This window comes from Rhamphochromis sp. 'chilingali' (assembly GCF_963969265.1).
Source record: "Rhamphochromis sp. 'chilingali' genome assembly, chromosome: 20".
Taxonomy (NCBI): domain Eukaryota; kingdom Metazoa; phylum Chordata; class Actinopteri; order Cichliformes; family Cichlidae; genus Rhamphochromis; species Rhamphochromis sp. 'chilingali'.
In genome coordinates, this window is record NC_137947.1 from 32,171,405 (window position 1) to 32,199,080 (window position 27,676).

General features: G+C 49.1%; 1 protein-coding gene across 3 annotated transcripts; it reads right to left on the bottom strand.

Annotated features, from left to right (window-relative positions):
* On the bottom strand, positions 1–27,644 carry ninl (ninein-like). Of its 3 annotated transcripts, XM_080869888.1 has the most exons (31): positions 27,486–27,644; positions 25,496–25,707; positions 25,256–25,352; positions 24,543–24,733; positions 22,251–22,308; positions 21,690–21,772; positions 21,478–21,621; positions 20,343–20,519; positions 17,106–17,242; positions 16,424–16,564; positions 16,144–16,318; positions 15,907–16,017; positions 14,621–14,707; positions 13,438–13,576; positions 12,022–12,087; positions 11,155–11,276; positions 10,967–11,047; positions 10,545–10,675; positions 10,324–10,461; positions 7,321–8,622; positions 6,691–6,795; positions 6,340–6,409; positions 5,933–6,100; positions 5,613–5,729; positions 5,405–5,518; positions 5,028–5,174; positions 4,794–4,943; positions 4,607–4,720; positions 704–898; positions 463–576; positions 2–387 (listed from the first exon to the last, which is right to left on the bottom strand). In XM_080869888.1, the coding sequence occupies exons 2-31, from the start codon at positions 25,676–25,678 to the stop codon at positions 196–198; spliced, it is 5,049 nt and encodes a 1,682-aa protein (XP_080726014.1). In that variant the 5' UTR covers positions 25,679–25,707; positions 27,486–27,644; the 3' UTR covers positions 2–195. The 3 variants fall into 3 exon arrangements, with proteins under 3 accessions (XP_080726015.1, XP_080726014.1, XP_080726016.1); XM_080869889.1 differs by lacking the exon at positions 4,607–4,720 and having other exon boundaries at positions 1–387; XM_080869890.1 differs by lacking the exon at positions 7,321–8,622 and having other exon boundaries at positions 4–387.
* Positions 27,645–27,676: the final 32 nt, after the last annotated feature.

Below are 27,676 nucleotides of genomic sequence, written 5' to 3' on the forward strand. Positions count from 1 at the left end.
GCTGGAGGAGGCGGAGTCACAGAGACATTAAAACTTTATTTCAATGACGCAAAAATAAAAAAAAGTTTCATTATAAACAAAGATAATACTGACACACCGAACGTGTGTGTGCTCCAGACATCCACCTGCTCCACACAGGGCACAGGTGAGGCCCCGCCCCCTCCTGCTGGGGCCTTCTGCTCTGCGTTGGCATGGTTATGTGGCGAGCGATGCAGGGACGATGTCCCTCAGCAGCTTGTTGAGCGCGCCGACCTTCTCCTCCAGCAGGAAGTTCTTCTTCTCGGCGCGTTTCTGCCGCTGCTCGGTGACCTGCAGTGCCTTCATCAGCTGCGAGTTCTCCACGTACAGGTCCTTCAGCAGTGCGCTTGACTTGGCGTTCCTCGCCAGCTGTGGGAAAAACGGCAATGGGTCAAAGTTCGACCGGACGTTTGTGAATGGCGGAGAAGCGGCGCCAACGCTCACCTGCTCTTTAAGCTGCTCCACCTTTTCCTGCAGGAGCAGACGGACCGCCTTCAGTTTGGTTTCCACATCCTCCGCCCTCTGCTGCAGCGCCGCCATTGCCTTCTCGTACTGATCCTAAACGCCACACACACACACAGGAAGTGACAGCTGTAATGCAGTGAGAGGGACGGCCTGTCGCTGCTGCGGGCAGCGGTCATCATCATTCTCCTCATAAAAGGGTAACCTCTGACCTCTGACCCACCTGCTTCGTGCTGATCTGAGAGCTGCTCTTCTGCTCCTGCTGCCTCAGCTCCTCCTCCAGCTGCAGACGACTCCTCTGCTCCTCCATCAGCCGGGCCTGCAGCACCTCCGCCCAGTCCCTGCAGCTGTTGTCCTCCTGCTGCTGTCGCAGGTGCTGCGCCTGCGCCACGCTGAGGGCGGCGTCTGCTCGCACCGCCTGCACAGACGACAGTTTTAAACATGGCCGCCGATCAGACATCCAGAGCTTTAGTGACCAATCGTTTTTATCCTTGCAGCGTCCAAATACTCACACGGCGTGTATGTGTGTGCCAATATGGAAAAGAAATAGTAAAAACATACATGATTTACTCATGAAAGTAAATCATGAGTAAAAATATATTTTTTTAGTAAGTATACGAAACATACAAGTTTCATTGTATAATTTTTCAAGGGATCTTATATCTGTTTTCACTCTTGTATGCTTTTCATACAAGTTTCATACAAGACAAATAAAAACTTTATAAGATTTATATACATCTTTTCCATATGGGTGCCTTTATGGACGTACACCGTGTCTGTGATGTACAACAGCGAGCGTGTCAGCGTTCTGAAGTGTTTCTGATGTTATGATGGCGTCGACTGACCCGACCACCATCAGTTTATTTTTATATTTTAATGAAATGTAACTAACATTTCACTCTCAACCTGAAAACTGTTCAGAAATCCTTGAAAATAAATATGGCGTGGTACACCCCATCCCCCCGTGAGCGTTTTAAACACACCTCCGATCATCTGCAGATTTGTGTGTGCAGCGGTGGGCGGAGCTTTACTTCACGTCACAGTTTGATGAAGGACTCGAGCAGCTGTTTCTTTCATTCTACCTGAGCTCAGTGAGTCGGTAATGGCTCCGCCTCTTTGTGTTTAACACTGGGCTGAATGAGCGCGTCACCTGGTGTTCGCTCGCTCTGCGGTAGAGTATCACTTCCTGTTCCTGCTCAAACACACAGTGGTGTTTCTGAGTAGCTTATCTGCAATTTAATTAAAACCTTTTAAATACATTCTTTTTCATAGTATAATCTTCATGTGCTTCATCCGAAGCACACTCCCTGTGTCTTTATGGTTTCGCTAGCTTAGCTTAGCTCGTAGCCGACTCGTTAGCACCATGGCTACTTCACCTGTCCCTCCTGCACTTTCTTGCTCATTGTGTCAGATGTTTAGTTACTCCTCGGCCTCCTTTAGCAGTAATGATATCTGTAACAAATGTAGCATATTTGCAGCTCTGGAGGCCAGGATTACTGAATTGGAGACTCGGCTTCGCACCCTTCATTCACCCGTAGCTAGCCAGGCCCCTGTAGCTGGTGCAGCCGAAGATACCGTAGGCCCCGCTAGCTGTTCCCCGGCAGACCCCAAGCAGCTGGGGAAAGAGGGCGGCTGGGTGACGGTGAGGAGGAAGCATAGTCCTAAACAGAAGCCCCAGGTACACCACCAACCCGTTCATGTGTCTAACCGTTTTTCCCCACTCGGCGACACACCCGCCGGGGTCAAACTCCCAGAAACGATGTGGGCTTCATAGATAATTGGCAAACCTTCTGGAGGAAACCTGGACTTGTTAGGAGAGACGGCATCCATCCCACTTTGGATGGAGCAGCTCTCATTTCTAGAAATATGGACAAATTTATTAAACCCCCCAAAATATGACTATCCAGAGTTGGGACCAGGAAGCAGAGTTGCAGTCTTACACGCCTCTCTGCAGCTTCTCTCCTCCTGCTACCCCCCCAAAAACCCATCTCCATAGAGACTGTGTCAGCTCCCAAAAAGACAAAAAACAAACTAAAAACCAGCAACAAACAACTTAAACATAAAAAAATCACAAAGAAAGAACAATACAGTATCCACATCTGAACCAAAGAGTAAAACAGTGAAATGTGGATTATTAAATATTAGGTCTCTCTCCTCCAAGTCTCTGTTAGTACATGACTTAATAATTGATCAACAAATTGATTTACTCTGCCTTACAGAAACCTGGTTGCAGCAGGATGATTATGTTAGTTTAAATGAATCAACACCCCCGAGTCATTCTAACTACCAGAAACCTCGAAGCACAGGCCGAGGGGGAGGTGTGGCAGCAATTTTTCACACCAGCCTGTTAATCAACCAAAGACCCAGACAGACTTAATTCATTTGAAAGCCTGATGCTTAGCCTTGTCCTCCCCAGCTGTAAACTCAGAAACCAGTCTTACTTGTTATCATCTATCGTCCACCTGGGCCTTACACAGAGTTTCTGTCTGATTTCTCAGACTTTATATCTAATTTAGTTCTGAGCTCAGATAAAATAATTATTGTGGGTGATTTTAACATCCATGTAGATGCTAAGAATGACAGCCTCAACATGGCATTTAATCTGTTATTAGACTCAATTGGTTTCTCTCAAAATGTAAAAGAACCCACCCACCACTTTAATCACACTCTAGATCTTGTTTTAACATATGGCATAGAAACTGAACATTTAACAGTGTTTCCTGAAAACCCTCTCCTGTCTGATCATTTCCTGATAACATTTACATTTACAATAATTGATTACACAGCAGAGGAGAGTAGACTTTATCACAGTAGATGTCTTTCTGAAAGCGCTGTAACTAAGTTTAAGAATATAATCCACCCACTGTTATCATCTCCAATGCCCTGTACCAACATAGAGCAGAGCAGCTATCTGAACGCTACCCCAACAGAGGTCGATCATCTTGTTAATAATTTCACCTCCTCACTACGTACGACTCTGGATACTGTAGCTCCTGTGAAAACTAAGGTCTCTAATCAGAAGTACCTGACTCCGTGGTATAATTCTCAAACACGTAGCCTAAAGCTGATGACTCGTAAGCTGGAGAGGAAATGGCGTGTCACAAATTTAGAAGATCATCATTTAGCCTGGAGAAATAGTTTGCTGCTTTATAAGAAAGCCCTCCGCAAAGCCAGAACATCTTACTATTCATCACTGATTGAAGAAAATAACTTCAATAATTACTTCCTCCAAACCATCAACGTGTCTTTTAGACCCCATTCCTACAAAACTGCTCAAAGAAGTCCTGCCATTAATTAATGCTTCAATCTTAAATATGATCAACTTATCTCTAATAATCAGCTATGTACCACAGGCCTTCAAGCTGGCTGTAGTTAAACCTTTACTTAAAAGTAGAATGGGAAGCAGAGCCTTCAGTTTTCAGGCCCCTCTTCTGTGGAACCAGCTTCCAGTTTGGATTCAGGAGACAGACACTATCTCTACTTTCAAGATTAAGCTTCAAACTTTCCTTTTTGCTAAAGCATATAGTTAGGGCTGGACCAGGTGACGCTGAATCCTCCCTTAGTTATGCTGCAATGGACGTAGGCTGCTGGGGATTCCCATGATGCACTGAGTTTTTCCTTTCCAGTCACCTTTCTCGCTCACTATGTGTTAACAGACCTCTCTGCATTGAATCATATCTGTTATTAACCTCTGTCTCTCCTCCACACCATGTCTTTATCCTGTCTTCCTTCTCTCACCCCAACCAATTGCAGCAGATGGCCCCGCCCCTCCCTGAGCCTGGTTCTGCTGGAGGTTTCTTCCTGTTAAAAGGGAGTTCTTCCTTCCCACTGTCGCCAAAGTGCTTGCTCACAGGGGGTCATGTGATTGTTGGGTTTTCCTCTGTATCTATGAAGCGCCTTGAGGCGACTTATGTTGTGATTTGGCGCTATATAAATAAAATTGAATTGAATTATACTGCAGGCCTGGTTTTAGTCGCAAACGTTTCCATGATGACGAAGCATTGAAAGAATTTGTACGGAAACAAATTGGTTTCGAAACAGTCAAAGACTCGCTGCAGCCCTGGTTCCTGTTGATAAAACTCTTATCTGATTGGACCCCCCTGCAGTCCTGATCCGGGGCACAGACCTGGTCCTGGGCCTGGATCCGGGCCTCCTCCGCCTCACTCAGTCTGCTCTTCAGCTCCTTTTGCTCCTCGCTCAGTTTGTGGACCTTCACATTTTCCACCTGCAGCTCCGAGAGCTGAGCAAACATCGACCAATCAGCTTTAAGAATCTTGAGCAGACCCCGCCCCCCAGCTGCACCTGGACAGTACCTGGTGTTGGAGCTCCTGGTTCTGGACTCTCAGTTTGCAGGTCTCTTCCTGCAGAGTGACAGAGGCCTGCTCCTCTTGCTCCTGCAGCGCCTGTCGGAGCTCCTCCTTCTCCCTCATCAGCTTCCTGACACCGGCCTCCAACTCCTCCACCTGAAACAGGAAGCAGCCAATCAGAATGATGGGGCCGCAGTCCAGTCATAGTCAACGTGGCGATGTCAGAGGTGGCGGTCTCACCCTGCTCTGAGCCTCCTGCAACTTCCTCTGTAGCTCCGTCGCATCCTGGGCGTGGCTGAGTTTCTCCTGACTGATGGCGGCAAGCTGAGAGCGAAGGAGCTCCGCCTCCGACTCCAGAGACAGCACGCTCTGCTGCAGCTTCTCCACCTGAAGAAAAAAAAAGGCTCTGTGATCATGTGACACAGACTGAGGCTTAAAGCTAGCTAACACTAACGTCCACTCGACGACCTCGTCCAAACGCCTTCACGCATGGCTGAAAGAGCGGAGTGTGACGTGGCCTGACCTTTGACCCCGAGGGTTAAACCTGTCCTGCGTTAAAGCTGCAGGTGTTGCTGTTCGTTTTCTTGTTTTTCACATTTAATGTCTGCGATATCGACCTTTGTATTTCGCTCATCGGCGTCTCTCAGCAGTTTGGCCTTGTCCTCCTCCACCCATTGCAGCTTCAGAGTCACGGCGCTGAGCTCCGCCTCCAGCACCGGCTGGCGCTCCAGCTGAGAATGAAGCACAGAGAGGTGAGTGTCCTTGTTGACCTCATTAACAGCTCTGAGCTGGGATCCTGCACAGTTTTAATTCAGAACCTCCTACCTTCTCCTTGGAGGTGCTAAGCTCCGCCTCCAGCAGCTGTTTCTCCTGTGTCCAGGACGCCTGCAGTTGCAGCTTCTCCCGCTCGTGCTGCAGCGCTGCGTCCTGCAGCCGCCGCACCTGAAACAGCAGAAATCGTTCATCCGTCAGAGCTCACGGCAGATACACTCGTCGCCACGTTCTCGACCCATCCCGTTCACACACTGGGGTCTCCGCGCTGCCGTAGTGGAGTGACGACACCTCGCCACCGGTAAAATCTAAAGTCAAACGAGTGAAGAAAAAACAAAAGCGACAAGTGTGAGCATCATCGACGCTCAGCTTACCGTCGCATGCTCCTCTTCCTGCTCCTTAGAAACCATCGCTAGGCGCTCGTGCAGCATACGGACTGATTCCTGGTCTCCACGGAGACGGGTGCTGAGCTCAGCGTTGTCGGTGCTCAGCTGCAGGTTCCTGCTGCTCAGATCCAGAACCTCCTCACGATATCTGGAGTTCTGCACACATCATCATCATCATCAATCATAATCTGGATTTCTAAAACCTGAACCAGACATATCCTGGTTTGGAGAATCAGAAGCAGTGTAATCGGATTACATTTAAAGTATTAAACCCTGAGCGACACAGACATAAACGTGTTTGTAAAATCAAGAGAAATCTGAGTCCGGTGCAGACGGGTCACAAACACCTCGGCTTAAATCAGCAGATATTTCAGTGGAGTTTGGTCAGCGCTCACCTCTCTGTGCAGCCTCTCTTCTTCTTCTCTGCTTCTCTCGTGTTCTCTCTCCATCTCCTCCAGTTTCCTCCTGCAGGAGGAGAAGACGGCGTCATGTGGCTCTGCAGCATTAAATTTAACATTAAAGGGCGACAACATTAGAAGGATGCCGATCCTGCGCCGAGACCAGAGGAGAGTAAACCGGGTCAAGCTATCTCAGGTTTACGCTGAGCTCCTGACTCATCACGGCCCATCGTCACCTTTAGCCAATCAGATGACAGCAGGTTCTGCCTCACCTGCTCAGAAACAACCACCTGCCTGCACACCTGCGCAGCCTCAGGGGTGAGCTGCAGCTAGAGCCGCGGCGCTCACCTCTTCTTGGCAACCTCGTCCTCCATCTTGTGGACTTCCTGCTGCAGGGCGCCGAGTCTCTCCTGGAGCGCTGCGTTCTCTGATCGGACCTCCTCCAGCTGAGTCCTGCGGCCCAAAACACAGAATCAGAACCGCGCTCTGCACCTCAGACAAACGCAGCGTCGTGATTGGACAGCAGCTCAGCCAGCGCTGTGAACACGCGCTATATTCATACAAGCGATGGTGCACAAACTGAAACACGCTGTGGTCGGAGGAGGCGGCTCAGAAACCAGAGGAAGCCGTTATTAATATCTTCAGCTCAGCACCTGCACAGGTGGGCACCATCGCTGCAGCCAGCAGTGGGCGAGGCTTCGTCTGGTTTCACAAACCGAGAGCACAAAGGCTCCACACGTCATCATCATCATCATCGTCGTCAATCAGATCAAACAGACTTGAATTATGAAGACAGAATTTAAGGAAAGACAAAAGGACAGACAGGAGGAGGGCGGAGTCAGTGATAAGTATTTTCATGCATTTAGATGATGTCATTCGGTTAGCGATGGGGTGAAGGGTCAGTCTGCAGCAGTGCATTGTGGGTCAGGCAGACGGAGGTTAGTCTCCGGTCTCCGGTCCGGCTCATGCTCCACAAACCTGCGTGCACCGGCCGGCTCCACCAGCTCTTCCAGAGCCAGAACCAGGTCCTCCAGCTCCAGCAGCTGCTTCGTCATCTTCTTCTTCTCCCTCTCCAAGTCTTCCTCCGCCGTCCTCTGCCGGCTCTCGGAGTCCCGCAGAGCGGTCTGCAGCTGGAGGAGCTGCTCGCTGCTCGCCGGCTCGACCTGACCGGTCTTGGCGTTGAGCTGCTTGCGGAGCTCCAGGACCAGGTCAGCGGTGTCGTTGAGCTGGGAGCTGAGGTCTCGGAGGTGGTCTCTGAGAGAAGAGATCTCCTCCTCCATCTCCACGATCTGGGTGGAGAGCTGGTCGGTGAGCCGGATGTAGGTCCCGTTCTCCTGGCTCAGACGCCACACCTCCTCCTTCTCCTCCGCCAGGCTGGACTGGAGCAGCGAGGTCCGGCTCTGCTCCTGCTCCAGAGCCTCCTGCAGGGTCTCCTCGCCGCTCCTCCTCCGGTCCAGCTCCTCGGAGATGCCGTCCAGCTGCAGCTGTAGGTGGTCCACGGCCATGGCCTGCTCCTTCAGGTCCTGGATCAGCCGGGCGCGGTCTGTCTTCAGAGAGTCCAGTTCGGCCGCAAGTCTGGAAACTGACTCAGCTTTGCTCCTGAGCGCCTCCTGCAGGTTCTCCAGCTCCGCCCTGAGGGAGGAGACCGTGTGCTCACGGGCTCGGAGCTGAGCCTGTTGCTGGGCGACGGTGCAGGAGAGCCGGTTGCAGCTTCCTGCCGCCTCCTCTCGGTCCTGCAGGAGGCACGCGGACGCAGCCTGCAGCTCCTCCAGCTCAGCCTTTGTGTGGGACACCTGAACCTGAAGCTCCTCCTCCCTGCTCCTCGCTAGCAGCAGCTCCCCCTCCGCCGAGCTCTTCTCCGAGGCCAGGCGTTTGTTCAGAAGCTCCTGAGACTCCAAGAAGGCGATACTCTCCTCCAGCTGCGCGCAGGCCTCCTCCAGCCGAGCCTCCAGCTCCCCGCTCCGCCTGTAAGACGCCTCCAGGTCCTCCTTCAAATTGGCCTCTGATTGGCTGGACGCCCGCAGGACATCCTGCAAACCGGAGACTTGCTCTTTCAGGAGCCGGACCTCTTCCTCTTGCCGTTCCTCCATGCTCCTCTTCTCTTCCCGGGCTCGCTCCTCACTGCACAGTTTCTCCTGCTCCACCTGCACGAGCCTCCTCTCCCAGAATCCTCTCTGCTCCTGCAGCCGCCGGCGTTCCTGGTGGAGCTGGTGCAGGAGGCGGCGCTGAGCTTCACCGTGCTGCATCTTCATCTGAGCGAGCTGCTGCTCTGACTCCTCCCTGCTCCAGGAGACGCAAAACCAGCCAAGCGTCCATAATTCAACATGCACGTACAACAACAACAACGGGAACTGTGTCGGTTCATTTTATTTTGAAAAAACAGGAACTCAGAGCACCTAAGCCAGGGGTCAGCAACCTTTAACACCCAAAGAGCCACTTGGACCCGGTTTCCACGCAAAAGCAAACACTGGGAACCGCAAATAGTTTTTGAAATCTAAAACGAAGATAACACTGTATATGTTGTTTTTTTACCTTTATGCTTTGTGTGAACAACTAAAGTAAGTAAACTTTATTTATTAAGCGCTTTTCACAGACAGGCAGTCACAAAGTGCTGCACACAAAGATTAAAATAAACAATACAATCAATAGACATTATACACAATGTAAAGGATCAAATGTAAAGAATGTAAAATACGTGGATCAACAAAAGGCTTGTTTGAACAGAAAAGTTTTTAACTGCTTTTTAAAAGAATCCACAGAGCAACTAAGGTGTGCTGTTTATGAAATCCATGAAGTGCTACAGAGAAAATTACATTTTATTTATGTAATGAACACGTTTGAAGAAATATAACCAAAGTAAAGACACCCAGCTGAACTAAAATGATCCAGCAAACAAAAGCTGCTGTGAGCCCCCCTCATGTTGCCTTTGTGCTTTTGGAGCCTTGACCTGACTTTTAAAAAATAATTGGAAATAAGCTCTATGCTGCTGAAAAATGAAAAATAGATATTTGCAAAATTCTGCATAAATATGTATTTTACCTGGTTAATGTGTGTGGCGGGGCGTGGTCTGCAGCGCCGCTACAGGGGGGGCGGACTCATCTGAGCGGCACCCGCAATCACGCCTCGCCGCCTTTACGTCTGTGCTCGCTCTGCTGTTGTGTTGGTGTGTGTCGGGCTGTGAGCTGCAAAGCTACAGCCGGCTGTGTGCGTACAGCAACAGTGTGTGAAAAGCGTGTTCATGCAAACATCGTCGGGTCTGCCGTGGTATGTTTACAACAGGACTTCTGCTCTTGAACCTCTGCGCACAGCGTCTGCAGGTCGGGGCTGTACGAAGTCACTTCATCTTTACAGGACTGTAAGCTGTCGTCTGTGAGGCGCGAGCGTGTTTGTTTTTAACACAGTTCACGGTGGAGCTGCTGACATAATGTGGATCCAAGATCTATAATTGGCCTACCTGGGGTTGAAAGTCTCGGTAAATGCACGGCGTTTCGGCGGGTACACCGGCTTCCACGAGTGTGATGCTTATTTTGAGCGATGAAAAAAAAAAAAAAAGATATAATTTTATTTTTATATTTCAATATCACAATAATCTAACAATTTAGAACTACAAGGTAAAAAAGAAACAAACAAATAAAATACACTTCAGTTAAATACTTCTAATTTATTTTCCCAAACCACCCGGAGCCGCAAAATAAAGACTAAAGAGCCACATGCAGCTCCGGAGCCGCGGGTTGCCGACCCCTGGCCTAAGCTTTTATGTCTCAGAGGTTTTATTTTGATAGTCACAGGAAGGCTGCTAAACTAAGTGTGAGGTTTGAATGGGTGGAGTGTCGACCGTGTGAGACAGACTCAGGTAAAGAGTCGAGCTTCATGATTGGTTTAAACATTTGATGCAGGGTCAGGCTACATGTCGGCACTCAGTGATGATGTCATCGGGTATCATCACACCTCCGCTGACATTTTTATGAGGTCATCACCCACCTGACCAGCATCACCTCCTGATCCATCTTCAGCTTCAGCTCCGCCTCCAGCTGGTCCTTCTCAGCGCTCAGCCGCTGCACCAGGTTACCAATCTCTCTGGCGAAGTTCTGCTCCAGCTCGGCGCGCTCCCACTGCATCCTGGGAGCATAACCGGGGTCAAAGGTCAGAAACAGAGCGGGTCCCACAGCCTGAGGTACAAATCCTCAGACAGGTAACGTTACCTGCGCTCCTGCTCGTTGCTCCGCCCTCCTCCGTGCTGGATCTGAGTCTGCAGTTTGTCCACGGTCTCCTTCAGCTGCTTCACCTGCTGCTCCACCTGAGACTTCTGCTCCTCCAGCTCGCTGATCTCCAGCTGACACACAGGTGAGAATAAAACCAGAAAATTTAAGTTCAGCTGCCTCCAAGGTTCAGCTCCACCTGCTGCACCTGCTGCAGCACCGTCCTGACGTGGATTTAAAGTTCAGTTCAAATGAGGAGGAAAGCAGGGATACTGGGAACCAGCAGGACTCCATTCCTTTAAACTGGGACATCTGAACAAAAGTGGAAACGTCAGAGACGAGCAGTGTGCAGCCGTCTCTGACGGTGTCCCGTCGCAGGAACTTTGTTTCTGGTACGACAGCTTTTAGTGCGACACCTTCCTTACCTTGAAGGCCTGAGAGATGTCCTTCCGCTCCACCTCCATGCTCTGCCTCATCTTCTCCAAGCTGCGCTCATAGTAGTTCATCTGTGGAGGAGGAGGAGGAGCAAGTGTCATGGTCTGAAGGCTACACACTGCGTGCGATGTGTGTGTGTGTGTGTGTGTGTGTGTGTGTGTGTGTGTGTGTGTGTGACCTGCGTCTCCAGCTGGATGTTGAGCTGCTGCAGCTCCTCCTCGTGTTTCTGCTTCAGTTGTTCCAGGGCCAGTTCAGTCTGGATGCTGACGGCCGGGCCCGAGTCGTCCAATGAGCACAGAGCTGAGAGAGAGAGAGAGAGAGAGAGAGGGGGGCGGGGCTCCAATCAAAATTTTGGTTCGCATGTTGCCGTAGTCGAGTTCCTTGGAATCGTTAGCCTGCCTGCTCGATCCCACTTATAGGTTCCTGCACTCTGGCTACGATCAGCTGATTCCAGGTGTTGGAGGAGAACAGTAACACGGTCAGCGTGGACGTAACTTTGAGTTTTATTGCACGAGAGCGTGATGGTGAAGCGGACACTGCTCCAGGACCGAAACAACTGCATCATACTGCAGCTAGCCAAGAACCCAGAGTGACGCTAAAGCCGAGTGAATGCTGACCCCAGACCAGCACCGTGATAAAGTGAGCCGCTGCTGAACTCAGCAGGTGACAGATGATGAGCCTCCGTTTCTACCTGTCCATATTTCTACAGTAGAATCACCATGACGACCGCTTTGAAGTCTCATGTCTGATTTGTGTTCATACATGAGTGAGGTCACGTGTGTTGGTGTGTGTGGGGCTGCAGCCTCAGGTGTTTATTGTTAAATGGTGATTATGAGACAGCGCGTTTCATTTTACAGAGAAACATGAAACATGTAACGAGCAGTATAACGAGTGGGAGTAACTAAGTAATCACAGGAAGTCTCAGGAGGCTGGCTCAGCCAATCACATACAGCCCTGTGTGACTGAGTGTGTGTGTGTGTGTGTGTGTGTGTGTGTGTGTGTGTGTGTGTGTGTGTGTGTGTGTGTGTGTGTGTGTGTGTGTCACCTGCTTTATCAGCCGGCTCCAGTTTCTTCCTGACCCGAGGAGACGAGCAGTGCTTCACGTCCGAGTCTGAACAAAAACACAAAAACCAAATCAGCTCTGAGAAACCGGAACACACACACACACACACACACACACACTTACCAAGAGACATGATTAATTCACACCGAGACTGAAACCTGTGGGTCTGTGTGTGGGCGTGTCCACACCTTACCTGTAAATCCAGTTAAAGTCTCTCAGCAGGTTTTACAGCCTCATGTTCACGTCAGACAAGAAAACATGAACCAACCAATCGACCGATCGGTGATCTGGACGTTTGTTTGCTTCTCTCTCATTTTTGTGTCTGACAAACTTTCGTGAGAGTTTTTGTGCGTCTGATTAGAGGAGATAAAACTGAGCAACCAGCAGTCAGCTTTGACATCAATAGCTGTGTCCAAATTCATGGGCTGCGTCCCCCTGAGGACCCGGCCTTCGTGGTCTACGTGGGCCGGGTCCACAGAAGACCTTTGAATTTGCGTCTCGGTGGAGTTTAATAAACTCTCGACCGTCTCACACTTCTGTTTAATCAGTTTTCTGTTTGACGTTTATTCAGCTGTGTGAAAACCACCCGATGGATTAATAAAGTTTTATTTTGTCTAATCTAATAACTTCAATCTCAGCCAAACCGATTTACTCACAAACAAACACAACACTGAAAAAGCCCAACAATAACATTTTTAAGTTATCCAAGTGACTCATATATCATGTTTAACCTGAGTAGCGAAGACCATGGGGGGGGGGGGGGCCTGACAACTATGTGCAGGGAGTTCGCTGTTGTCCTGGGTCAGCTATCGAGCTGGTGGGTAAGAGACGTGTCTGAAAACATCGAAGCACTTTTGCAAATATGTGGTGTCTTGATAAACTGAGCAGATATTTGATGTTTGCACAGCTACTTTCTCTCCCGAAAATATGTTAAAAGTTTATTTTGTGACCCAGAAAGAATAATAAGAGTAATATTAAAGCTAAGCAGCTGCCGCCATTGTTAGAAACTGAAATTGTCTGGGCTGCGCTATGAATTCTGGGATATGGTGGGCCACGAAGGACACACCCGACCCATCCTTCAAATCTGGGGAAATGAAGGATGCATTTGTCGGCTGCATTCGGAGGAGTCTACGAATTTGGACAGCCTTCGGCGCGTCGCTGTGACGTAATCGGCCTACAGATGCGGCCTCAGGAGGACGCAGCCTTTGGACACACCCCCCCAATGTGAATCGAGCGTTTTTATTGGACGGTTTTCTGGATTCAGGCACAGCGGCGCCCTCTCCTGACAGGAACGGGTTCACTTTAGTGCGTCTGTCTGCTGTTTTTCACAAAGCCTAGAGGCTGAACGGGTTTGTCGTGTCAGGAGCTTTTGTGTGTATTTGTGTGTCGTTGTGTTACCTGAGTCTGACTCCGAGTGTTGCTGGTTCCAGCTCAGCACGTTGGCGGCTCCAGCACGCCGTCTGCACTTCCTGTTTCTCCTCTGATTCTTCAGCAGCTCCAACTCTGAGCTCAGCTCATCGTTTCTGTCCTGCAGCTCCTGAACGCGACACACACACACACACACACAGGTTTTCAGTGCTGACACACACAGTCCTGTATCTGCCTACATGCAAATACAGAGGAAACAGCTGTTTGGCTGCAATGCACATGTGACAGGATGATGTCCAAACAGCTGTTTTTACAGCTGCCCCCCTGAGGCTGGTGACTTGATGAATTGATCCTCAGCAGCAGAGATGCTCTGGCAACCAGGCTCACACCTGCCTGCCTAACGAGCTCACTCTGCCAAGATTCATCTTAAACACTTCTCTTTCAACTGCTGCTGTGTCCACAGTGTTACAGCCATCATTTTACCCTCAACGTCGCCATCGTTGTTCTCTTTCCAACACCGAGTCTTTCAAAGCTCAGAGATGTGAACGTTTTAAACTGTGTGGATCCAAGTGGAGGGATCACATTGAATCACTGAATGAGTAAAAAGAATATGAACTTTTAATATTCATTCAGATGTTTTCTGACTTTAAATTTTCTTTTCTCATTTCTTAGGTTTTTCTAATTTACAATTAAAACATTTTCAGCTTTTTTCCAACTTCTTCTTCTGTGTAAACGTCAACGTTTAGCAGTTCAGCACCTTTGTTGTCAGATTAAATTCGGTTTTCTTATCTCATTCAAATTTTTTAACTTAAAATTCAGCAATTAATTCATTTCAGTGCATACATTCAGATTTCAGCATTCACACTGCAGTTTCTTCAAAAAATGCACTTTCTAGTTTATATTTGCTGTATGTGTAATTAAAATTACATTTTAATTTGAAAGGACTTCCTGTCATCTGTTTCCTGGGAAGCCTTTACCTGCTGTGGTCTCTACACGGCCTCAGTATTAACGTTTGCTGCCTGCCTGCGTTTGATTGGCTGAGAGGACACATAGTCCAACACTTCACAGCTTACATTCAAAGCTGCAGACCGCTGCCTCATCACCACACCAACACTCAGGTCTGTAAATGAAATGTGCTTCAAACAGATTGTTTCTGCAAAATCATCGTGCCCTTCAAAATAAAAGCGTGACAATTTAAGGCGGTCGGTCTTACCCGGCACTGCTGCTCGTACTCTTTGATGATTTCAGACAATCTTTCCTCGTGACTCAGACCAACGCTGGACGGGTCCAAACCGCCAAACTGCCAAAACAAAAACAGCAGTCAGTCGATCATCAGCTGCTTAAACTGAAACGTAAAGTCACGGAGAAACCAAGTCAGAGGAAAGCTTCATTAATCATTCATCAGAAACAAGCTGGAGTTACCCAACACCAGCTGCAGTGTGTCAGCGACACACATGCACACACCCACACATCAGAGTTTATGGTCTGACGTTTGGCGTCTCGCTGTAGCGCGTCTTACATCCCTCGCTAACAGCGCTGTCAGGTGTGTGAATTAAAGCTGCTACATGTGATCTAGTTATGGAAATGCATTCTTTTCTTTCCGTGCATCACGTCACCCAGATCACCTGTGTCCTGGGTCACTTACCCAGAGTACTGGGGTACTGCAGGGGTACTGCAGGGGGCGCCACAGTCAAACAAATAAAAGCTGTAATTCATTATATTAGCTTTGATACTAACGGCTGTTATAAGGAATACTTCACCAGCAGTAAGTTCATGATTGAACCACAACCTTTAAAATTACAATCAGTGAACTCTGTTCATCAGGTTTTCTGTTCGTGAACGTTTTTAATTTTCCGTGTGATGCCGTCTGAATCCAGCCCTGAGTCCGAACAAGGTCTGAAAACAAGAGGAGGAAATGCTTCATCTGCAGTCGCGATCCACGTAGAGACCACCAACCAGCTTCGCGCTGTAGTCACCTGCAGCTTTTATTTTGAAGGCGCTCAGGTCACGTGAGATTGCTAGACGAGGTGCAGGAAGTGGCGGTCACCCGCTCATCTTCACTGTGACATCACAGAAGCGATCCAATCACCTCTGGCGAGTCTCACGGAGTGTGGAGCAGCAGCTGACCCACTCTCCACCGTCTTACTCGTTTCTCCCACTTCAGGTAAACTCCGCCTCCTTTCCCTTCACGCCTCACTCCTGCTCCCGTCTTTAAATCTGATAAATTTGCTGAACAAGTTGGAAGACTTTCAAACTCTTCTGTCACAGTTTGCTGGCTGAAAACATTTTTTCCTCATTACAGCCGGGAGCTGCTGTCGCTCGTTTAACGACAAAACTGGAAGAAGAACAGATAAACTCTGGGACGCGTGACGTAAGATTAGGTGTCAGAGGCGCACAGCGTGAGAACGGAGCCGACTGATGACGCTGTGAGTCAGACCGAGCTCTGGCCGTAACCTGGCGTTTAACCTCGGCGGCGGCGTAAAGGCTTTCTTTGCTCACCTTGTCACTCAGCATCTGGTCCAGGTCTCTCTGCAGTCGCCTCGCTGAGCCTTCGGCTTCAGTCAGCTTCATCTTCACAGCGTTCAGCTCCTCCTCCAGACGACCGTTCTCCTGAAACGACAGGACGCGCTCAGCGCTTCACGCCTCTTGATTTTCAATAACCGATCTGATCACAAACTGCTCGTCCTGATGGGGACCTGTGACTAAACATGACAGAGGAGAAGCGGTGTAGCACACCTGCACGGCGTTGCAGAGCTCCTCCTGTAGCTCCGCCTCCTGCGCTCTGAGCAGCTGCAGCTCCTCCTGCAGAGCGCCGCGCTCTCGCTCTATGTGCTGCAGCAGCGCCTCGCTCTCCTGCTCTGTCTCGCTGCGCAGAGCCGTCAGCCTATCGCGGAAGTCCTGCTCCAGGTCCCTGCCAATCACAGAGCGGCTCGTCAGCACCGGCGTCTCACCCGTGCACACGGCGGCAATCGTGCTATCAGTGTAGAGCGCAGCAGGCACAGAGCCCGACCCTTACCTGATCCGGCTCTGGTTGAGCGTCTCCATGCTGGTGTGCCGGTCGTCCACCTCTCTGACCAGCTGCAGGTTCCTGCGGTCGGCCCGCTCCAGGTCGGCCTTCACCTTGTCGCGCTCCCTGCAGGCCTGCTCTGCCACCTCCCTGAACACAGACGACAGAGAGCTCAGGGTTCAGCTCCTCGTCACAGAGCTCTGCTCCGTCACTGCGGAGGTCAGAGCAGCACAAACATCACCGTCGCCAACAGCTACCAAGAGCTTCAGACTGAAGCTCAGAGCACTCCCAGAAATCCCAACATACCAGATCAATCTGTGATTATTACAGGTCATTATCAGTGGAGACATCAATAATCCAGGACAGGACTGTCTGAGGAGGCTCAGAGGAGGCTAAACTCTTCTGATTTTAGCACAGAATGTAACTGAGCCTCAGATGAGCCCCTGAAATCTCAGTCTGAGAGAGAGGGAGGAGTTGTGACATCTAAATGCTGTGCTGTATGTAGGAATGAGGCGACATGAGGCACGAGCACAAAAACAACTGATTTAAAGTTAAACACAGGACACTAAATCCTGTCAGTGTGACAGGCAAATGTGAGTTTTTAAAGGACCTGCAGACGCAGCACGGGGCGCTGCTCCAGCCCCGCCTTGAGCAGCGCCCCGTGTTTCCTCGGAAAGTTCATCAAACCTACTGCAGGTGCTGGATTTCGATCTTGTAGGAGATGAGCGCCGCCTGGTGGATGCCGTTCCCGCTGACCAGCAGCTCGTTGTCCAGCGCCAGCGTCAGATCTGCCAGACTGAGGTGCTCCTCCAAGGGGAAGTCCAGAGTCTGCAGGGACATACACAGCTGGAGTCACTCACTCACACGCCATTATCAGGAACATCTGTCCAGCTGAGCCCGCCTCAGGTCACATGATTCAGTTCAACAATCATTAGAAGACATAGCATACATTTACACTGCTATGCAGATGACACCCAGCTCTATCTGTCCATGAAGCCAGATAACACACACTAGTTCATGCATTTATTACTTCCAGGCTGGACGACTGTAATTCATTATTATCAGGAAGTCCTAAAAACTCACTGAAAAGCCTTCAGCTGATCCAAAATGCTGCAGCAAGATTTTCTGTAAACTCGACAGAGCCCCTTATAATCCCGTGCGCCTTATGTGTGAACTCTGGTTGTGTTTACTGACCTTGAAACGATTTTATGTGCACGGCGCTCGAAAATCTGTCAAATGTTTCAGTACGACTTTGCTGAGCTACGAAGTCGCACCGCTTGATGGATTGTCGGAGCATTATGGCATCGTAGGCGGAGCCTCGCGGAGTGATACGTACTGCACTTCAACATAATGTTACCGTACTGTGTGTGTATAACCTCTTTTTAAGTTGTGTGGATATTATACATGGTTATGCTGAGGATACGTCGGCCAGTTTCCACTGGAAATGCCTTTTGGTTAAACTGTCAGCGAGGAATTTGCATTTGCACTGTTACATGTTTATATAACTTTAATGCACATAAAAAAACAGCTGCTTGTTTCAGTGGAAATACATTGATGTTTGTTTTGCACTAATAAAGTTGAGGAGTTGTAAAGTATTTTGTCTCGTGTCGATTATATCGTCAGTTATATCGTTATCGCAAATTTTCAAATGTATATATTGATATTGTACTATTCTTAGTTAGCGTATTGTCTGTCTTGTCTTAATGTTGGTTTAAAATGGAGCACTGTAACAAAAAATAATTTCCCCCAGGGATCAATAAAGTATTCTGATTCTGATTCTGATTCTGATATAAATATTTTTGGTCATATCGCCCTGCTCTGGTCTGTACTGTCGGACAGTAAAAACAATTGGGGCGACTGTAGCTGTGTTTGGTTGCTACATAAAACTGAATTAAATTCAATGAGTTATGTGAGTAAATGAAAACATAATTAGAATATATGTATGTGACTTCCTGTCAGTCATAAAGTCACATACACAGAGACATACACACAGTGCTTTAACTGTTACGACACACACACTCACTCACATGCACGCACACATACATACACAAACAGAGTTTACAACACACCATGTGGGTTTTACGTCTGGGGTTTAACGTGTTGACGCTGTCCAGCCCCACTGGACAGCGTCAACACATTAACGAGCACGGGGCGATCCGTGGTAGCTCGTTAACGGAGATTTGCCGAGTTATGGTGTTAACGTCATTTTAACGAGATTAACGCTGACAGCACTAGTGGAACACAATGAATATGACTGCACATTTAAGCCGACATCACCGATTCGATACTTTGGTGTCACGGTTTGATATTTTTTCGATACAAAAAAAAATGTTCATGCTTTTTTAATTTGTCATTTATTAAAATTATAAATATATATTTGAACCCAAAAGTACAGTTTTTAAATTTAATGTTGCTGAAACAACAAAATAAAAATAATAAATCTGATGGAGAAATCCCTCATCTTTGGAAAAGAGAGTGTATTACAGAGAAATGTCTCTTTCCAAAATAAAAGCTCTACTATACGCTTCTTCTGGGCTATATTCTCAGCAGCATATTAAACATATCAGGTCCCCATAAGGAGAATCCTGTGCTAACGGCTGTCTAAATGACTCGGGTAAAGTTTGTAGCATGCTGCTTGTTGTTTTTGTCTGCTTCCACTTGTCTTTGCACTAGGATGATGTCGGAGTAAATGTGCAGTCATATTCGTTGTGTTCCCACTAGTGCTGTCAGCGTTAATCTGAAATGACGTTAACGCCACAACACGGCAAATCTCCATTAACGAGCTACTGCGGATCGCCCCTTGCGTGGGGCTGGACGGCCAACACGTTAACGAGCTAACTGCGCTAACACACTAGCTCCCACCCATGTAATTGAGCATTGCGTGGCACATCCAACATACTGTTTTACTTTAGTCCATGACGCGCTTACCTTCAGGGTCATACGTCACATGAAAACCAAAATAGTTCCAAAGGCCAGATCTGAATGAGGGTGGGGGAGGTTCAATTTGCCATGTTGCAACGAACTTAGCTTCTGTCTCGCTAGCTTGCGCTGCAGTCAGTGGATCTGCGCTCGACAGTGCAGCCTAGGCGGAGTAGTCGAGCGCAGATCCACTGAGCGCTCAACACAGACAGCATCGTCAGAAGAAAAGTTGATAAAGTAAATTAAAAATGTTGTATTGTTCGATACATATGCGTACTGAACCGAAAGCACTGTATCGAACGGTTCAATATCAATACGAGTATAATCTGACAATACTATAATATTGGCCATATTATATTTACATTACCACAGTGAGATGACTTTAGTCTCATGAACAACATGAACTAATTGTTATTTACTAACTAATCTTAAATGACTGTTCAGCACAGAAATGAAGCCCAACAATCATATTTTACAGTCCTGTGGTCTCAGCCTCAGATACTCAGCTAAAGTGATGTCATGACAAAAATGAATGACCAACAAAACATTTTTCTCCTTCATTTCTGTCACACAAAGCTGTATGAAACGTTTCTCGCGGTTAGTATCATGGTTGCTAGGCAACCTGAACAGCGCAACGAAGGCCAGACCGTCCCATTTCACAAGCCTCTCACTTCCGCACTTCTCGTACTTATAGTACGCACCGTACGTAGTACGCGTAGTGCGCGTACTTCAAGCGTGCAGACCCTGGATTGGGACACAGCCAGAGCGAGGATTTTCACATCAACACTAAGTCACATCCACCACAGAAGAAGAGCCAGAAACAGGAAACAATGAGCGAAGATGAGGAGGGGGAAGCGACCTGTTTGATTTTCTGTGAAACTGAGTCAGTAAAGACTAAACTGATCCACGAGCCACAGAGCAGAGGCTGCTCCGACACGCTCACAGAAACATTAACACAAAAACACATCAGAGGGTAGAACGGGCTCTTTGCCCTGTGCCCAGCTCTGACCTGCAGGATGTCCCGGCTGTTCCCGATGCCCTCCTCCGTCCACAGGGCCGCGACGCGCTCGGGGCTCGTACATCCTGAGCCGTCGTCCAGCCGGCTGAGCACCCTCTGACCCACGGTGGCCATCAGCAGGGAGGGCGAGGCGGAGCGGGCCGAGTGCTCCTCTGACACCTCCCGAGGCTGCATGGAGGAGCAGAACACAGAGTCCAGGTTCAAAGGTCGGCACGCAGACAGAGCAGCTTAAGCCCAACGCAGGACCAGACTCCAGAGGAGCGCCTGCCGCAGCCCTAACCATTAATCTGGATTAGCTTCAAGGCGAGCCTGAAACACGCCAACGTCCTCACACACACGCACATCTGTGTGTGTGTGTGTGGACGGGTATTAACATCTTCATGGGGGCCAAAAATTGGTAGTTTACTATACTTTTGAGGACAAACAGCCCTCATGGGGATCAAAATCCCCACGAGTTTGAAGGCATTTTTGAGACTCAAAATGTGGTTTTAGTTTCAGTGTTACGTGTTAGGTTATGGTCAGGGTCAGGCATTCATTTGTATGAGATCTTTGGGAAAGCGAGTCTCACTCGTTCTGCCTACATTTCAAAATAAGAGCACATCTAACTGCTCAGAGTTTCTGGGTTCAGTCTGAGTCACCTGACTGTAGCAGCACGTGGCGGCGGCGGCAGCGCTCATCCTCTCCATCCTCGCAGCCTGTGATCACGATGGCCTTTACCTGTCTGTGTGCACTACTACCTGCTCACCTGCAGCCACCACAGCTGATTGGACTGATGAGCTCCAGCTGCGCAGAGCTTCCTGACTGGCTGAAAGGAGGCGAGGAGGGCGGTGCTGCGTTCAGGAGCTGCTGGGACATTCTCACTCTAAACACAGCTCATCGATCTGACTGACATTATTTCTAATATTCAGCTTCTTCCTTTTTTATTCGACACTGAAATAAAATGTTAAGTAATTTAATGAAGCTCACAGTCTTTATCTCAGCAGTGAGACGTTCAAGGTCAGGGTCACTCAGGTCTGAGGGGCGGAGTTATTGACACAGGTGAAGCAGTGACCTCATTTTCTTTCGTGGAGTATTTCAGCAGCTCTGACTTCGGCTGCAGACTCTTCTCTGAACGTGTGCGCCTCACCTTGTGTGGCGCTCTCAGGTCAGCTTGTCGTACTGGGGTGGAACAGGTGATGGGGGTGGAGCCACAGAGCACCTTCTTGAATTCCCTAATGCTGACCCTGCCGTCTAGGTCGGGATCCAACTTCCTGAGCAGCACGTCCACTTCCTGTTTATGAGCAGAGAGATCAATACAGATACTGATGTCATCACAAAGGGCGACGGTACACACCTCACCTCAGTGTGCAGGTGTTGCAGACCCAGGTGTTCGCACACCAGCATCAGCGCGTGTCCTCCTGGCTCCTCCCCCTGGTGGTGACCTGCAGACAGACACGTGAACCTGAGCTTGAACACGGAGGTTCTTCCTGCATTGGCCTGCTGAGAACAAGCTTCTAAACTTTCATCTCTACATCTGAGCGCGCTCCGTCGCGGTGTGTGGACACCGTGCTGCTGAGATGTGTTCCTGTCACATCGGTATGTAACTTTGATGAACACAGTTTTGGTAAAAAGAAAATAAATAACTATAAATAAACTATGAAGACAGATTTATCACTCAGGAAGACAAATGTACAAACAGGAAGTTGTCACCAAGTGACGGTGTGCAGTACGATTGCTGAACGTCAGAATAAAAACACCCAGAAACAAAGAGAAGGGAAACGTTCAGCAACAAGATGTGTGTGCGTGCGCGAGTGTGCGTGCGCGAGTGTGTATGGAACCAACAGCAGCAAGAAAACTCCAATAATTAATAATATTGGAGTTTAATAATAATTAAACTCCAGCGACAGGACGTGGCGGTACCTTTACACTGAAAGGATGTCTCCTTCTGACTTCCTGCCTCCTCGTCAGACTTCAGGCTCTGCAGTGAAAACATGAAGGTCAGTGATTGCAACACACACACACACACACACACAGTGAAGCCAACAGCTATTGGAAAAAATTCCTGAGCAGTCGTTACTTCTGCCGCACTGAGCATGTTATATATTTGTGTGTGCGTGCTCACGTGCACACTCCTGACTGTCACGCTGAAGAGCTTAGCGTGTAAACCCTCGTCCATCGGGACATTTACGGGACGGATCAGGACCTTTAGGACGTGTTTTGCTCGCAGATTAAAATGTTTAAATATTCGATGAAGAAATCTTCAAAAACATTCAGAATCAGCTGATCGCTGCACAGCTGAAGTACTGCCATCAGCTTCACATCCATCACAGTCCAGTGATGGACTCTCTGCAAAAACAGTTTCACTGACAGACACAGAGAGATTATATCAATTATAAATTAAATAATAAATTATAATTCTGACTGAAGTGCACACTCAGGCCTGTGAGTCCCGTTCAGCCATGGCTCATCTCTGCCATTCAAACACACTTCGTATACTGAACTGTACATTTATTGTCTTTCAAGAAGTCATTTTTATTCAGTGTTTTCATAAAAGCCTCATTTTTATGCATTTCTGCTACTATGGAGAACACGTGAGTTGAAGGACCAGTTGGAAACCTTTATCCAGCTGCTGATGTTGTCATTGCTCAGCTCTGCAGTCGGCCCTCAAGGACTGGAGTTTGAGACCCCTGCTCTCGCTTATTTGGTTGCAGTTCTACTGAGATTTAAAAATAGACATGCAAACAGGATCGTGGGCGCTGCTCTGTGGGCGCTGCTCTGTGGGCGCTGCTCTGTGGGCTTAAGCCATGATGTTTCAGATCCAAATGAAAACTCTCTGATGTTCCTGTTACTGTGTCAGTCTGACTCTCAGCATTTTACCCTCTTATGCAGACTGATTGATTCACCACAGCTGTGGTCACACTGTGAAAACGTGTTTGGTGAGAGGTCGCCGACCAGTCTCCAGGCCTTCCACTGATCAGTGCAGGAGGAAACACACGGACTCATGAAAGAGGCCAGTGTGTCTGCAAACTCAGGTACAGCATGAGGACAAAACTGAAGGCACCACGACGCTGCCCCAGCCTGGAGGGACAAAGTCCAAATCCATACTCGGCACCTCTCCAGCACCAAAGTGAGCCGCAGAGAGTCAGTTACTCGAGGTGAAGACTGCAGTCAGACCATTTCCTTCTGAAAAACTGTCCAATGCCTCAGACAAACCCAGGAAGAAAGGAAAGGGTGGCTCTGGTGTAAAGAAGTGATGAAGAAGAAGAGGTGGAGTCGTGTTCCCGCAGCAGAGCCGCTGCACTGAAGCTGTTTCACATTCTCAGTCAGCAAAAACTAAAAGTGAGAAGCAGCAGCCAAACCAGCGGAGCGTCTGCCAGCAGCCGCATTCCTCACAATCCCACTTCCTGAAAGACCTCCACCGCCCCGAAACCGCCAAACCTCCTCCTCCCCCCTCAGGTATTCACAGCCTCGGCTGCAGAATTGCAGGAAACCTGAGACCAGCTGACTTCACACAGTGAGAACCAGACCGCAGCTGCAGCCTCACCGATGCAGAAACATTCAGAGGTCAGAGGTCACAGCATCGTCACGGCACGAGAACAAAGTGACAAAGAGCTGAGTAAACCTCCTCCTCTGCAGGGACTCCGCCCTCTGCGTGCAGCTGAAAACCTAAAACCAGAAACTCTAATTAGAGCTGCAGCTCCCGAGCGCCTCGGCCGGCGCAGACACACGAGATCCAGGCGACGGACGACGGCGGGACCCTGCAGCGCGGCACGCACACGCAGTTTCAGGTGTTCAGTCAGACAGCATCACTGCGGTACGCTCACACGTACAGGAAGCCCACATTCAGGGCGTTCCCACAGTTTTTAACTGAAACTCCAACCAAACCACTCGAAAATGACTCCAGAGCTCAGAGTTCTAATTACTTTAATTGCAGGCAGACCTCCAGCCGCCATAAACATCCTGACGAGTGAACCGAGTCACATGACCACACCTGGGCGTCTGATAATGTGGCTTCATGTAATCCATGACAGAGACCGACGTGACATGTGCCAACATGTGACTTCTTTGTGTTGATTATGATTTTAAATTCTTTATCAAGCTAATCACTCCGGCCAGCGAAGAAACAGACCACAGCCGGGTTAGCGTCTCAAACTCAGTCAAAGGAAAGAAGAACAGGAAGTCAGTGTTTCAAAATAAAACTAGCTGTCTCACCTCCACGCTTTCCAGTGACGTCGCCCGTCTCAGTTTGGCCTTTCGGATGCCGGTCGGTGACGAGTCTGAGGCCTCCGCTCTGGATGGCGGAGAGTCTTCTGAGTCACGGGTAAGCGCGGCGTCGGGTTTACTGCGGCGGCCGTAACGCTTCGCTCCTTTCACCAACTTTGGCTTCACCTCCTCTGGAACAGCTGCAGAGAGGAAGAGGAGCAGCCTGAGTGGGTCAGCAAGACGCCGCTGCGACACTCGGAGCCAGAATGTGCCAAAGAAGAATCCTCCTCGGACTTTAACCAGACCACCCAGCTCCTGCACGTCTGCAGCCTGCAGACGCCGTTTATCTGCGCTCTCTGTCCCAGTTCTACATCCAAACTGTTCAGAGGGCCGAGGATTCGTGCGGCGTCCTGCTGCGCCACAAACACTGAAACCATGTTGGGTCATAACGAGCTGCTCAGTGTGCTGTGGTGTCAGCGACCGCAGCAACACCAACACGGCCGTCGGCTGTCTGAACATGTAAAAGCCCTCACACCTGCATTGCTGCCTCAGAGCCATGATTAATCCAACACAACACCCTGAAGGTCACATGACTTAAGGTTTACATCGCGCTATAAATAACATGAAACCAAACAAGAGATCAGCTGACATCCATTTGTGTTCCCCAATCATGAACCTCTGACCCCTGACCTCTGTAGGCCTGCCCCCTTTCTATGTGTCACCTGGCTCCAGGTAGCTGCTGTCGTCCTCTGATGTCCCGAAGTCCAGAGAGCGGGACAGCACGGCCACAAAGCCCTCCTTAAACTCCTCGAAGTTCACCTGAAACACAAACACTTGATTTCATTGAAAGCGCCACACAAATACTGTGTGTGTGTGTGTGTGTGTGTGTGTGTGTGTGTGTGTGTGTGTGTGTGTGTGTGTGTGTGTGTGTGTGTGAGAGAGAGAGAGAGAGAGAGAGTTACCCGGCCGTAGCGCCTCTCTCCCAGCAGCGTGGCGAGCAGCAGTGGCAGGTGAGCGTCCAGCTGCAGTTTGCGGCACAGCGCCGTGAGCTCCTCTCGGTCCAGGAAGCCGGTCGCCGTCGTGTCGCAGCTGTCGAACTCGGCCTTCAGCTGAGAGACGTAGCGGCTGTGCTCCGCCTCCTCCATGCCAACGCATCACACCGTGGCGCCCACACCTGGAGGGAAAACACAGGTCAGGCAGAGTACAGCGAGTTATTCATGTGTAGTTTTGGTCTTTCAGCTGAAACACAGCGAGGTCAGTGACAGGAGTGGTTAAACTTCAGACTCTCTGCTTCCATTTAAGAGCTTGTTGAACGACCCTTTAAAGCAGCGGTCTCCAACCTTTTTTGCGCCACGGACCGGTTTATGCCCGACAATATTTTCACGGACCGGCCTTTAAGGTGTCGCGGATAAATACAACAAAATAAAACTAGTACCGGTACCGAAAAAAAGAAGCTTTATTCATAACACACGTGGAAAGACCCAGGGAAACCGAGTAAACGATAAAAACGATAACAAAATAACTCTGAAAACCGATAAAAACCCTGAAAACGAAACATTTCACGCCTGAGCCTCAACTCTCGCGGCCCGGTACCAAACGACTCACGGACCGGTACTGGTCCGAGGCCCGGGGGTTGGGGACCGCTGCTTTAAAGTATTACTGCTGTTTTTACCCAGAGTGCACTGTTTTCACAGGAAGACAACATGGCAGGATGATCCCAGGATGCTTTCTGTGGAGACCGTTGAGGTGACTCTCATCCCAAGTACAGATGTGATTTTAAGAACCCTCCGTGCCTGGAAGCCCGGGACTGCGTGCTGTTCATTCCACATGTATGACCCTGAAACACGCCTCGGCCCCTCCCCCATGCCTCTGTTACATCATCAGTGCTCCTCTTATCTGTGCGCTGGCTGTTTCACCATCATCATCCTCAGCACACTGCTTCAGCCTGGAAACACCAGACTTATTGATACGTGAGACGTCTGTCTCCATTAAAAACAGACGAGAGCTAAAGCACTCATCGATCGATCGTCCACGGACCGTGTTCTGATTTTTTTTTTTATGTTTTGGCGATTACTTCAGTCATTTTGTCACAGAAAAGGTAAATAAATTACACACACTGTATATAAAAATGGACCCCTCCCTTTGTGGACATGCTGAAGTGGACCTTTAACTTTGTGGCCTGTGTGTGATCACCTGGCTTGGCGCTGTTATCAGTCTGCATCCACAGACACCTGCTGATCAGTTCTCACTAACATCCAGTCAACATCCTAGAATTTCACTGCAGACCCAACCTGGAGCCCGTTCTTCTTGGAGGCCCCATTAGTACAGTAACCTCACAGCAGCCATGTCATTGGTCAGATGATGTCATTAAAACGGCTGAGGATCTCCTCTGTCACACCAGCCCTCTACACGTCCTCCTTCTCCACCTCCTCTGAGCACCTCCTCTTTTCCTCCTGCCAGTGTGTTATCATTGATCATAAGCTCTGTGGTGATCCTCCAAAGTTAAATTCAGCTCGTATTTGATATTCTTGTATTCGATTAGTTATCAACACCCTGATCAGTGCAGCTGCTGTTGTGTTTTGTGCTACAACAGTGGACAATGAAGTTGTTTTGAAAGCGACACAGGTGTGAGATACCCGAGCAGGAGTTTAACGTCAGCTACGGTCAATGTAAACACGAACGTTTCCGGAAACCCCCTCGGCTCTGTCCGGAGACTCTCGCGAGCTGAAGAAGCTTCACCATGGGAACAGAGTCGCGAGCCGCGGGAACAAAAGCCAAAGAGCCAAAAAAAAGTACAAATAAATCAATAAAACACCGAAAAACTTTTTTTTTTCACCCCTTTAAACTCCCGCTTCTAACGGAGAGTCTCCCCGGTAACCAGCTCACGTTAACATTAACCAGATGAAGTTAACGGTAACCGTGAGTCCGGACGGGTCGGTAGGTCAGTCTTACCGCGGGAAAAGTTCTCCTCCTCCGGTCAAACTTCACGTTTCCTCCATGAACGGCCTCCCGGAGCTCCGCCGTTAAGCCGCTGAGCACAAGTTACCGGAGCCGCAACACCGACACACCGAGCACCCCGAAAACCACACACAGGGGTATTTCCGCTCCGCCTTCACAATAAAACACAGCGACGGTGCGGCATT